The sequence below is a fragment of the Oncorhynchus keta genome, unplaced genomic scaffold (genome assembly GCF_023373465.1).
Source record: "Oncorhynchus keta strain PuntledgeMale-10-30-2019 unplaced genomic scaffold, Oket_V2 Un_scaffold_9322_pilon_pilon, whole genome shotgun sequence".
NCBI classification, from domain to species: Eukaryota; Metazoa; Chordata; class Actinopteri; order Salmoniformes; family Salmonidae; genus Oncorhynchus; species Oncorhynchus keta.
Window position 1 is genome coordinate 222,343 of NW_026291015.1, and position 11,771 is coordinate 234,113.

General features: G+C 48.4%; 1 protein-coding gene and 1 long non-coding RNA gene across 50 annotated transcripts; one reads left to right on the forward strand and one right to left on the reverse strand.

The window, feature by feature from the left end:
• The first annotated feature begins 3,675 nt into the window (after positions 1-3,675).
• p2ry10 (P2Y receptor family member 10) lies at positions 3,676-9,030 on the forward strand. The gene is made up of 4 exons (XM_035769352.2): positions 3,676-4,512; positions 6,914-7,198; positions 7,287-7,467; positions 7,592-9,030. The coding sequence occupies exons 2-4, from the start codon at positions 7,014-7,016 to the stop codon at positions 8,693-8,695; spliced, it is 1,470 nt and encodes a 489-aa protein (XP_035625245.2). The 5' UTR covers positions 3,676-4,512; positions 6,914-7,013; the 3' UTR covers positions 8,696-9,030.
• On the reverse strand, positions 8,788-10,392 carry LOC127929638 (uncharacterized). Of its 49 annotated transcripts, none has more exons than XR_008135658.1 (6): positions 10,189-10,367; positions 10,054-10,121; positions 9,850-9,917; positions 9,440-9,575; positions 9,236-9,371; positions 9,029-9,167 (listed from the first exon to the last, which is right to left on the reverse strand). It is a non-coding gene; the product is annotated as an uncharacterized LOC127929638 (long non-coding RNA). The 49 variants fall into 49 exon arrangements; XR_008135631.1 differs by having other exon boundaries at positions 9,440-9,643; XR_008135626.1 differs by having other exon boundaries at positions 9,440-9,711.
• Between the last annotated feature and the right edge of the window lie 1,379 nt (positions 10,393-11,771).

An 11,771-nucleotide genomic window follows, 5' to 3' on the forward strand; every position in this document is an offset into this window, starting at 1 on the left:
TGAAGCTGTTCAAGAGCCTGTTGGTATCAAACTTGATGCCCCTGTACCGCCTGCAGTGCGGAATGAGAGAGAATTGTCTATAGCTTGAGTGGTTGAGGTCTTTGACGATTTTCCGGGCCTTTTTTTCACACTGCCTGATACACATGTAGAGGTTCTAGATGGCAGGAAGCTTGGCCCCAGGGATGTACTGGGCTGTCCTCAAAACCCTCTGTAGCACCACCACACTGCAAGGTCACTGACATCATCCCAGTAAGCTGAGTCATCGTCGCCCGTGATCAGGCCTACCACTGTCATGTCGTCAGCGAATCTGATAATGGTGTTGGAGTCGTGCATGGTCACATAGTCGTGGATTAACAGGGAGTACAGGAGGGGAGTAAGCACACACCCCTGTGGGACCTGTGTTAAAGGTCAGTGTGGTGGGGTGATGTTGCCTGCCCTCAACATCTGGTGTCGGCCCGTCAGGAAGTCCAGGATCCAGTTGCTGATTGAGGTATTCAGACCCAGAGTCCTAAGCTTAGCGACAAACTTGGATGGGGATAACGGTGTATGAATCTATGAATCTATTAGGGCGGTATGCATATTAAAGTGGGTCCAGGGTGCCTAGGATGATGGAGTTGATGTGTGTCATAAACAGCCTCTCAAAGCACTTCATGATCAAAGAGCGTTAATAATTGTGGCCTTACAATTCTTAGAAACAGAGATGATTGTGGTCATCTTAAAACATGTGGGGATTACAGACTGGGACAAGGAGAGGTTCAAAATTACTCTGAATATGCCTGCCAGCTGTCCGTGCATGCTCTGAGAACGCGCCCTGGAATACCGTCAGGGCCCACAGCCTTGCGGGTGTTGACCTGATTAAAGACCCTTCTCACATCGGCCTCGGAGAGCGAGGTCACCTAGTCCTCTGGGTTGGTGACGGTCCTCACACCCGGCTCGATGTTGTTGTTGTTGTCAAAGAGTACATAAAATGTTCATCTGGTAGAGAGGCATTGATGGTCAGATCATGGTTGGATCTTCCTTTGTAATCCGTAATGGACTGTAGCCTCTGCAACATGTGGCGGGCGTTGGAGCCTGTGTAATATCATTCCACCTTATTCCTATATTGTCCTTTTGCTCATTTGATGACTCTGCAGAGGTCATAGCGCGCCTTCTTGTACTTACTCTTGTCTTCAGCCGTAGCATCAGGTTTTGTCTACGATAGCACTGTGTGCGGTAGCCCTGCTCTTTAGTTTAGAACCAACCTCTGTGTTAATTCAGGGCTTTTGATTGGGGAAGCAGCTCACCCTCACCATGGGTACAACTTCATCAATGCATTTTCTAATGAAACCGGTGATGGAGATGGTTAGCTCGTCGATGTTATCGACGGAGTCTCAAAACATATTCCAATCAGCGACAGAAAAGCAGTCCTGTAGCCACTGATTCTGGTGACCATTTCTCAACAGAGCGAATTGCGGGTACTTCCTATTTCAGCTTCTGCTTGTACACAGAAAGCAAGAGTCATGACCTGATTTGCCGAATGGCGGAGGAGGGAAAGCCTTGTATGCTTGCATGTGGGTAGAATAGCAGTGGCCTAGGGCTTTATCACCCCCAGTGGCATTGGAGATGTGTTGATGGAAGTTGGAAATCACGTGTCTTAGTGACGCCAAATTAAATCGGCGGCAACCAGAAAGTCAGTCTCTGGGTGTAGGGCTTCCTGCTTGTTTATAGCCTTGTACAGTTCGTTAAGCACCAGCTTGTTATTTTTCTTTTCCTGAGGAGGAATGTATGCAGCAATCACGATAACAGCTGAAAAATCCCTCGGGAGGTAGAAGGGTGAGCATTTGACAATCAGGTATTCCAAGATGGGTGAACAGTGGGTCGACACTTCCACCATTTTGGAATTAGCACACCATTTGGAGTTGATGAAGGGGCAAAACCGTCCCCCCCTTGATTTCCCTGGCTCCATTGTCCTGTCCGCCCGGTGAATGGAGAATCCACCGAGATGGATAGCCGTGGGGGGTATCTTGTCTCTGTTTCTGAAAAGCAAAGAAAACTACAGTTCCGAGAGTCCCGTTGGTAGCAGATCCCTGATCAGAGGTCCTCCATCTTTTATCAAGTGACTGTACCTTAGCCAGTACAACAACGAAGGGAATTGGGGAAAGTAACTGCCGATTTGATTTTCAAGAGTTGTTGTCGGTTATAAGAAATGATAGCGGATACATTTAGAGAAAATCTAATTAAAATATATCACAAAATAGCAAAGTTGGGTCATAGCTTGCAAAACGGCGGGTACCGAGTATGGCGCCATCTAGGATCTACTTGTATCTGGCTGCAGTGAAGGGACAAGGATGGGTTGGAGAGGATCTCTCCATGGACGTCAGTATCTGACTGCAGAGAAGGGAGAGGATCTCTCCATGGACGTCAGTATCTGACTGCAGAGAAGGGAGAGGATCTCTCCATGGACGTCAGTATCTGACTGCAGAGAAGGGAGAGGATCTCACCACTGTCCCTTTTCTCCTTTTTTACAGTCTCTAGGAGGAGCCACACAGCTCAGCTCTGACCTCTAGTGGTAAGAGGAGACATAATATAGCTCAGCTCTGACCTCTAGTGGTAAGAGGAGACGTCACAGAGCTCATCACACAGCTCAGCTCAGCTCTGACCTCTAGTGGTGAGAGTTATAGAACCCATTGCCCTTTATGGTTGTGAGGTGTGGGGTCCGCTCACCAACCAAGAATTCACAAAATGGGTCAAACACCAAATTCAGACTCTGCATGCAGAATTCTGCAAAAATATCCCGTTTTCCATATTAAACACCAAATGATCCATGCAGTGCAGAATTAGGCCAATACCCGCTAATGATCAATCAGAAAAGAGCCATTAAATTCTGCAACCACCTAAAAGGAAGTGATTTCCAAACCTTCCATAACAAAGCCATCACCAACAGAGAGATGAACCTGGAGAAGAGTCCCCCAAGCAAGCTGGTCCTTGGGCTCTGTGCACAAACATACGCGTCCAGTGTGCGCTCCGAGAGCGAAACGCTCTTCATTTACAAACGGACAATCTGACAACGCTCTGAATTTATAACTGCACTCCAGATTGAATTTAATTAAGAACACACAGAAGTCGTAAAATGTCAAACTCGTAATTTCTTAAGCTAACTAGCTAGCAAGAGGTTGCATAGCAACAGCATCAACTTCCGGAATACAGGCAAAGCTCTAGAATGGTCAACGGAAAGGATACAATTCATTTACAGTATACTAAAAGGAACAAATAGTATATAGCATGTAGTATATACTCATTAAGTATGTAGTATATAGTATGTTAGTATGGATATTCAAACACAGCTTAGGAGAGAAGAGAAGACTAGGGGAGAAGAGGAGAGAAGATGGGAGAAGACGAGCAGAGAAGAGGAGAGGAGGAATCAACTTTTGAGAGTTGAGAAGCAGCCTCTGTCACTGGGTCAGTGTAGTTGTCAGTGTAGGGACTATAGTGAGATAAACTGAAATAAGAAGCAGGCAGGCAGGTCATCTATATCTGTTTTAATAGTTGATAAAGACAGTTGGAAAAGGGAAGTAGCTTATTTCATAAGAGGAAGTAAATAACCGTTTTGTACAGTTTTCTCTAACCCTAACCCTCTACAGTCAGTCTGTCTCTCTGTCAGATAGGATCTGCGTGACTCAGAGAAAGCTGTTAGCAGTGTGACTGGTGGATCAGGGTGTGTTGTAGTTAGTGACTGGGTAGTTGACTCTGTGTTCTGCTGTCACCTGGACTGAAGCTTAAAGTACTACACCTGACTGAAGCTTAAAGTACTACACCTGACTGAAGCTTAAAGTACTACACCTGACTGAAGCTTAAAGTACTACACCTGACTGAAGCTTAAAGTACTACACCTGACTGAAGCTTAAAGTACTACACCTGACTGAAGCTTAAAGTACTACACCTGACTGAAGGTGACAAGTATCTCTCTGTTCTTGCATGCACACACACGCCTCCCCCCAGCATTGTGTAGTGTTGTGTTTAAGGTGTTGCTAGGGTCTGACTGACGTAACCAACAGTAGAATAACAGTTTCACAGACAGGCAAAACTGAGAGCCCTGATAGCTACTTCCTACACACAAAAATGCATGCATGCATGCGCGAGCTCACACACACACAAGCACACACACAGACCGCGCCACACTACCAACGAAACCACTGTTGACGCTGCTCTGCACCAGAAATTAGCAACCAACAACATACTCATACCCCTCTCCCGCCACATTGGACATCAGAACAGCTTGCTGCTGCCACATTGGACATCAGAACAGCTTGCTGCTGCCACATTGAGACACACATACAGAGGAAGGCATGCCTGACATAGACTGTTGACTCCTGGAGTGACAGAGGACCTGTCAGTTGTTCTACTACTGAGTGACTGCTGTTTCATCCATCCATCTGCTGATGTCATCCTCTGATCTGACCTCTCACCTGATCTCTACCTGCACCTCATCAGACTGACTCACCTGGAGAGGCCACCTACCTGGTGGAACTAGAGGTAAACCTATAGGTCTTCTGGAAATATTCCAACCGTTGAGCATGTTGAGCTTTTAGACCAGTAGAAGTCTTTCCAGGTCTTCTGTAAACATAACTATTGAACTTAAAGTCTAGACAAGGCGTTGTCTGTATCTGAGAAACCACTCCTAAGACACAGGGTCAGAAAGGGATTGAGAGGTGTTCTGTCAGAACCTAAGAGAACCTGTTGGTTGGTTTGACACAGTAGAGAAAAGACTTTGGAAGGTATTATGCACATGTCAACCACAAAGACACAGAAGATGGTGAACTTTAAAATGATCAATCCCAAAGTGTTTTGTCTAGTATTGTAGTAGAAAAAGGGGTTTATGTAGAGCTGTGCAGTATTCTGGTTATGGTTAGAGCCATGTTGTTACATCTATATTGTTACATACCTGATTTTAGATCACAGTGTGTTGGTCAGGTCTTGGACCGTGTGACTAGACAGTACTGATTGTGTACAGAGGTTTTAACACTTAACATTTAAGTCATTTAGCAGACGCTCTTATCCAGAGCGACTTACAAATTGTTTTAGTGTCCTGAATCAACTGTCATCAGTTCATGGAATATTCTCCTAACCCTCTAAACCAATTAACATCTGACACAAACGTTACAATATTTTTCTCTTTCCCTAGAATTATTAGCTGGGTCTCTCTCTCTCTCTCTCTCTCTCTCTCTCTCTCTCTCTCTCTCTCTCTCTCTCTCTCTCTCTCTCTCTCTCTCTCTCTCTCTCTCTCTCTCTCTCTCTCTCTCTCTCTCTCTCTCTCTCTCAGGACCCTGTCTCTCAAAGATAATTCGTAAGATTCCAAATATCTTTACAGATCTTCTTTGTAAAGGGTTTAAACACTGTTTCCCTGCTTGTTCAATGTACCATAAACAATTAATGAACATGCACCTGTGGAACGGTCATTAAGACACTAATAGCTTACAGACGGTAGACAATTAAGGTCACAGTTATGAAAACGTAGGACACTAAAGAGGCCTTTCTACTGACTCTGAAAAACACCAAAAGAAAGATGCTCAGGGTCCCAGCTCATCTGCGTGAACGTGCATTAGGCATGCTGCAAGGAGGCATGAGGACTGCAGATGTGGCCAGGGCAATAAACTGCAATGTCCGTACTGTGAGACGCCTAAGACAGCACTACAGGGAGACCGGACGGACAGCTGATCGTCCTCGCAGTGGCAGGCCACGTGTAACAACATCTGCACAGGATCGGTACATCCGAACATCACACCTGCGGGACCGGTACAGGATGGCAACAACAACTGCCCGAGTTACACCACGAGGCTGGACTGAGGGCTTGTAGGCCTGTTGTAAGGCAGGTCCTCACCAGACATCACCGGCAACAACGTCGCCTATGGGCACACATCCGACGTTGCTGGATCAGACAGGACTGGCAAAAAGTGCTCTTCACTGACGAATCGTGGTTTTGTCTCACCAGGGGTGATGGTCGGATTTGCATTTATCGTCCAAGGAATGAGCGTTACACCGAGGCCTGTACTATGGAGCGGGATCGAGGTGGAGGTGGAGGGTCCGTCTGGGGCGGTGTATCACAGCATCATCGGACTGAGCTTGTTGTCATTGCAGGCAATCTCAATGCTGTGCGTTACTGGGAAGACATCCTCCTCCTTCATGTGGTACCCTTCCTGCAGGCTCATCCTGACATGACCCTCCAGCATGATAATGCCACCATCCATACTGCTCGTTCTCTGCGTGATTTCCTGCAAGACAGGAATGTCAGTGTTCTGCCATGGCCAGCGAAGAGCCCGGATCTCAATCCCATTGAGCACGTCTGGGACCTGTTGGATCGGAGGGTGAGCATTAGGTTCATTCCCCCCAGAAATGTCCAGGAATTTGCAGGTGCCTTGGTGGAAGAGTGGGGTAACATCTCACAGCAAGAACTGGCAAATCTGGTGCAGTCCATGAGGAGGAGATGCACTGCAGTTCTTAATGCAGCTGGTGGCTGTTACTTTTGTTCAGGGACACATTATTCAATTTCTGTTAGTCACATGTCTGTGGAACTTGTTCAGTTTATTTCTCAGTTGTTGAATCTTGTTATGTTCATACAAATATTTACACAAGTTAAGTTTGCTGAAAAGAAACGCAGTTGATAGTGAGAGGATTTTCTAAATACAGGAAGGGAGTTGGCCAGTCTTGGCGGTTCGGCCGGGGAAGAGGGGGGGGGGTATAGAATGATTCTGTACATAACAGACAACTGTTTAAACATATCCTGCTGTTAGATTTACCTTGCTACAAGATTTACAGTCCAGTCTCTGCTGCTGTCCTCAGAATAATGTCCTATAGTGTTTTAATCTGTGTAATCATCTTTCTGTCTGTCTGACTGTGTCTGTCTGTCTGTCTGTCTTTCTGTCTGTTTCTCTGTCAGTTCCTCTCCTGTCGTCCTGATGTGGGAGAGGCAGCTTTGGGTACAGAATTAATGTGTGTGTTTGTTTGTGAGCTGTGGGTTTGATTGAGTGTATAAGAGTATGAATCTGAACGTCTCTGGTCTGTGGGAGGAGCTTCCTGTTAACTCCTCCGTGCGGTGTCCCTATCATGTGATTGGTTGGGAGCCACAAATGGAGCAGCTGTACTTTTGGTTCTACCTGCTGCTCTTCATCCCTGGTCTCTGCCTCAACACCACGGCTCTCTGGGTGCTATGTAGACACATCAGGTACACACAGACACACACATACACACACACACACACACACGCCCTTCCCCTCCCTAGTGTATGTTGACCCCCTCTCCTCTCTCCTCAGTAAGAAGACCAAGGCAGTGATCTTCATGGTGAACCTTGCTCTAGCTGACCTACTCCATGTCATGTCTTTGCCTCTGAGGATCCACTACTACCTGACACACACCTGGCCCTTTGGACAAACACTGTGTCTGTTCTGTTTCTACCTCAAATACCTCAACATGTATGCTTCCATCACCTTCCTGGTGAGAACACACTGTGTCTGTTCTGTTTCTACCTCAAATACCTCAACATGTACACTTCCATCACCTTCCTGGTGAGGTCACACACACCTCTAATCTATCTCTCTCTCTCCATATCCTCCTCCAGGTGTGTATCAGTGTCCAGAGGTGTGTGTTTTTGCTACAGCCCTTCTATGCCAGGCGGTGGAGACGGCGTTATGACCTGTTGATCAGCGCCACCGTGTGGCTGGTGGTGGGAATAGGTTGTTCCCCTTTTATTATCATGAGGATCAGCAACAGCACTGTACCCAGTCAATACACCCCTAGCCCCAGTACCAGTCTTATACCCAGCTCTAACCCCAGCCATTACACTGGTAGTCCTATTCAATACTCCACACCCTCCACCTTACCTTATACAAGCTCCAGCCCCAGCGGCTGTTTTAAGGACCTGCCCACCAGGAAACTTCCACTCCCCCTTGTGGCAGCCATGATGGTGCTTGCGGAGCTGTTTGGGTTTGTGTTACCGCTCAGTGCCATCAGTTACTGCTCTCTCCGGATCGCTCACTCACTGAGACAGAGACAGGACAGAGAACACCACCACAACCACCGCTGCCCCTCGTCCAGCCAGGCCCAACCCTCAGTCCAGACAGACAGAGAGCACCACCACAACCACCACTGCCCCTCGACCAGCCAGGCCCAACCCTCAGTCCAGACAGACAGAGAGCACCACCACAACCACTGCTGCCCCTCGACCAGCCAGGCCCAACCCTCAGTCCAGACAGACAGAGAGCACCACCACAACCACCGCTGCCCCTCGTCCAGCCAGGCCCAACCCTCAGTCCAGACAGACAGAGAGCACCACCACAACCACTGCTGCCCCTCGACCAGCCAGGCCCAACCCTCAGCCCAGATTAACAGGCAGATGGACAAAGATAAGCGTCGCGCCCTGAGGATGGTTATGAGCTGCTCGGCTCTATTCTTGTTCTGTTTTGCTCCGTACCACATAAATTTCCTGTTGTACGTGATGGTGTCTCAGGATATAGTGTCCCACTGCCCCACGATGCTGGTGGTGCGTCATTTCCACCCTGTTTCTCTGTGTGTAGCCAGTCTTTCCTGCTGTCTGAACCCTTTGTTATATTACTTCCTCACTGCAGAGTTCAGACAGCACCTCTCCCAACGCACCTCCTCCCTCTCCTCCTCCATTAGAGGCCGGCTCATGAGCCTGGAAAGCACCTCCTCTTTTAGGGAGTAACAACTCCTGTAGGGAGCACTTTGTCTCCTCCTCCTCTCCTCAATCAATCAAATGTATTTACAAAGCCCTTTTTACATCAGCTGACGTCAAAAAGTGCTGTACAGAAACCTAGCCTAAAACCCCAAACAGCAAGCAATGCAGGTGTAGAAGCACGGTGGCTAGGAACAACTCCCTAGAAAGACCAGAACATAGGAAGAAACCTAGAGAGGAACCAGGCTATGTGGGGTGGCCAGTCCGTTTCTGGCTGTGCCGGGTGGAGATTATAAACCTAGAGAGGAACCAGGCTATGTGGGGTGGCCAGTCCTCTTCTGGCAGTGCCGGGTGGAGATTATAAACCTAGAGAGGAACCAGGCTATGTGGGGTGGCCAGTCCGTTTCTGGCTGTGCCGGGTGGAGATTATAAACCTAGAGAGGAACCAGGCTATGTGGGGTGGCCAGTCCTCTTCTGGCAGTGCCGGGTGGAGATTATAAACCTAGAGAGGAACCAGGCTATGTGGGGTGGCCAGTCCGTTTCTGGCTGTGCCGGGTGGAGATTATAAACCTAGAGAGGAACCAGGCTATGTGGGGTGGCCAGTCCGTTTCTGGCAGTGCCGGGTGGAGATTATAAACCTAGAGAGGAACCAGGCTATGTGGGGTGGCCAGTCCGTTTCTGGCAGTGCCGGGTGGAGATTATAAACCTAGAGAGGAACCAGGCTATGTGGGGTGGCCAGTCCGTTTCTGGCAGTGCCGGGTGGAGATGATAAACCTAGAGAGGAACCAGGCTATGTGGGGTGGCCAGTCCGTTTCTGGCAGTGCCGGGTGGAGATTATAAACCTAGAGAGGAACCAGGCTATGTGGGGTGGCCAGTCCGTTTCTGGCAGTGCCGGGTGGAGATTATAAACCTAGAGAGGAACCAGGCTATGTGGGGTGGCCAGTCCGTTTCTGGCAGTGCCGGGTGGAGATTATAAACCTAGAGAGGAACCAGGCTATGTGGGGTGGCCAGTCCGTTTCTGGCAGTGCCGGGTGGAGATTATAAACCTAGAGAGGAACCAGGCTATGTGGGGTGGCCAGTCCTCTTCTGGCAGTGCCGGGTGGAGATTATAAACCTAGAGAGGAACCAGGCTATGTGGGGTGGCCAGTCCGTTTCTGGCAGTGCCGGGTGGAGATTATATAAACCTAAAGAGGAACCAGGCTATGTGGGGTGGCCAGTCCTCTTCTGGCAGTGCCGGGTGGAGATTATAAACCTAAAGAGGAACCAGGCTATGTGGGGTGGCCAGTCCGTTTCTGGCAGTGCCGGGTGGAGATTATAAACCTAGAGAGGAACCAGGCTATGTGGGGTGGCCAGTCCGTTTCTGGCAGTGCTGGGTGGAGATTATAAACCTAGAGAGGAACCAGGCTATGTGGGGTGGCCAGTCCTCTTCTGGCAGTGCTGGGTGGAGATTATAAACCTAGAGAGGAACCAGGCTATGTGGGGTGGCCAGTCCTTTCTGGCAGTGCTGGGTGGAGATTATAAACCTAAAGAGGAACCAGGCTATGTGGGGTGGCCAGTCCTCTTCTGGCAGTGCCGGGTGGAGATGATAAACCTAGAGAGGAACCAGGCTATGTGGGGTGGCCAGTCCTCTTCTGGCTGTGCTGGGTAGAGATTATTATTATATCCTATCCTAGGAATACCTAGAAGTAATCCTTCTCACCCCCCCACCTCTTTAAGGAATACCTAGATAAGTAATCCTTCTCACCCCCCCCACCTCTTTAAGGAATACCTAGGATAGGATAAGTAATCCTTCTCACCCCCCCCACCTCTTTAAGGAATACCTAGGATAGGATAAGTAATCCTTCTCACCCCCCACCTCTTTAAGGAATACCTAGGATAGGATAAGTAATCCTTCTCACCCCCCACCTCTTTAAGGAATACCTAGGATAGGATAAGTAATCCTTCTCACCCCCCACCTCTTTAAGGAATACCTAGGATAGGATAAGTAATCCTTCTCACCCCCCCCACCTCTTTAAGGAATACCTAGGATAGGATAAGTAATCCTTCTCACCCCCCACCTCTTTAAGGAATACCTAGGATAGGATAAGTAATCCTTCTCACCCCCCCACCTCTTTAAGGAATACCTAGGATAGGATAAGTAATCCTTCTCACCCCCCACCTCTTTAAGGAATACCTAGGATAGGATAAGTAATCCTTCTCACCCCCCACCTCTTTAAGGAATACCTAGGATAGGATAAGTAATCCTTCTCACCCCCCCACCTCTTTAAGGAATACCTAGGATAGGATAAGTAATCCTTTTCACCCCCCCACCTCTTTAAGGAATACCTAGGATAGGATAAGTAAAGGATAAGTAATTTAGATGCACTATTGTAAAGTGACTGTTCCACTGGATGTTATAAGGTGAATGCACCAATTTGTAAGTCGCTCTGGATAAGAGCGTCTGCTAAATGACTTAAATGTAAATGATGTAAATGTGTTCAAATGTTCATAAATGACCAGCATGGTCAAATAATAATAATCACAGTAATTGTCGAGGGTGCAACAGGTCAGTCCCTCAGGAGTAAATGTCAGTTGGCTTTTCATAGCCGATCATTCAGAATTAGAGACAGCAGGTGCGGTAGAGAGAGAGAGAGTCGAGAACAGCAGGTCTGGGACAAGGTAGCACGTCCGGTGAACAGGTCAGGGTTCCATAGCCGCAGGCAGAACAGTTGAAACTGGAGCAGCAGCACAACCAGGTGGACAGCAAGGAGTCATCAGGCAAGGTAGTCCTGAGGCATGGTCCTAGGGCTCAGGTCCTCTGAGAGGAGGGATAGGGAGAGAATTAGAGGGAGCATACTTAAATTCACACAGGGCACCGGATAAGAAAAGAGAAATACTCGAGATATAACAAACTGACCCTAGCCCCCCGACACATAAACTACTGCAGCATAAATACTGGAGGCTGAGACAGGAGGGGTCGGGAGACACTGTGGCCCTGTCTGACGATATCCCCGGACAGGGCCAAACAGGCAGGATATTACCCCACCCACTTTGCCAAAGCACAGCCCCCACACCACGGGCGGCAGGGTAGCCTAGTGGTTAGAGCGTTGGACTAGTAACCGAAAGG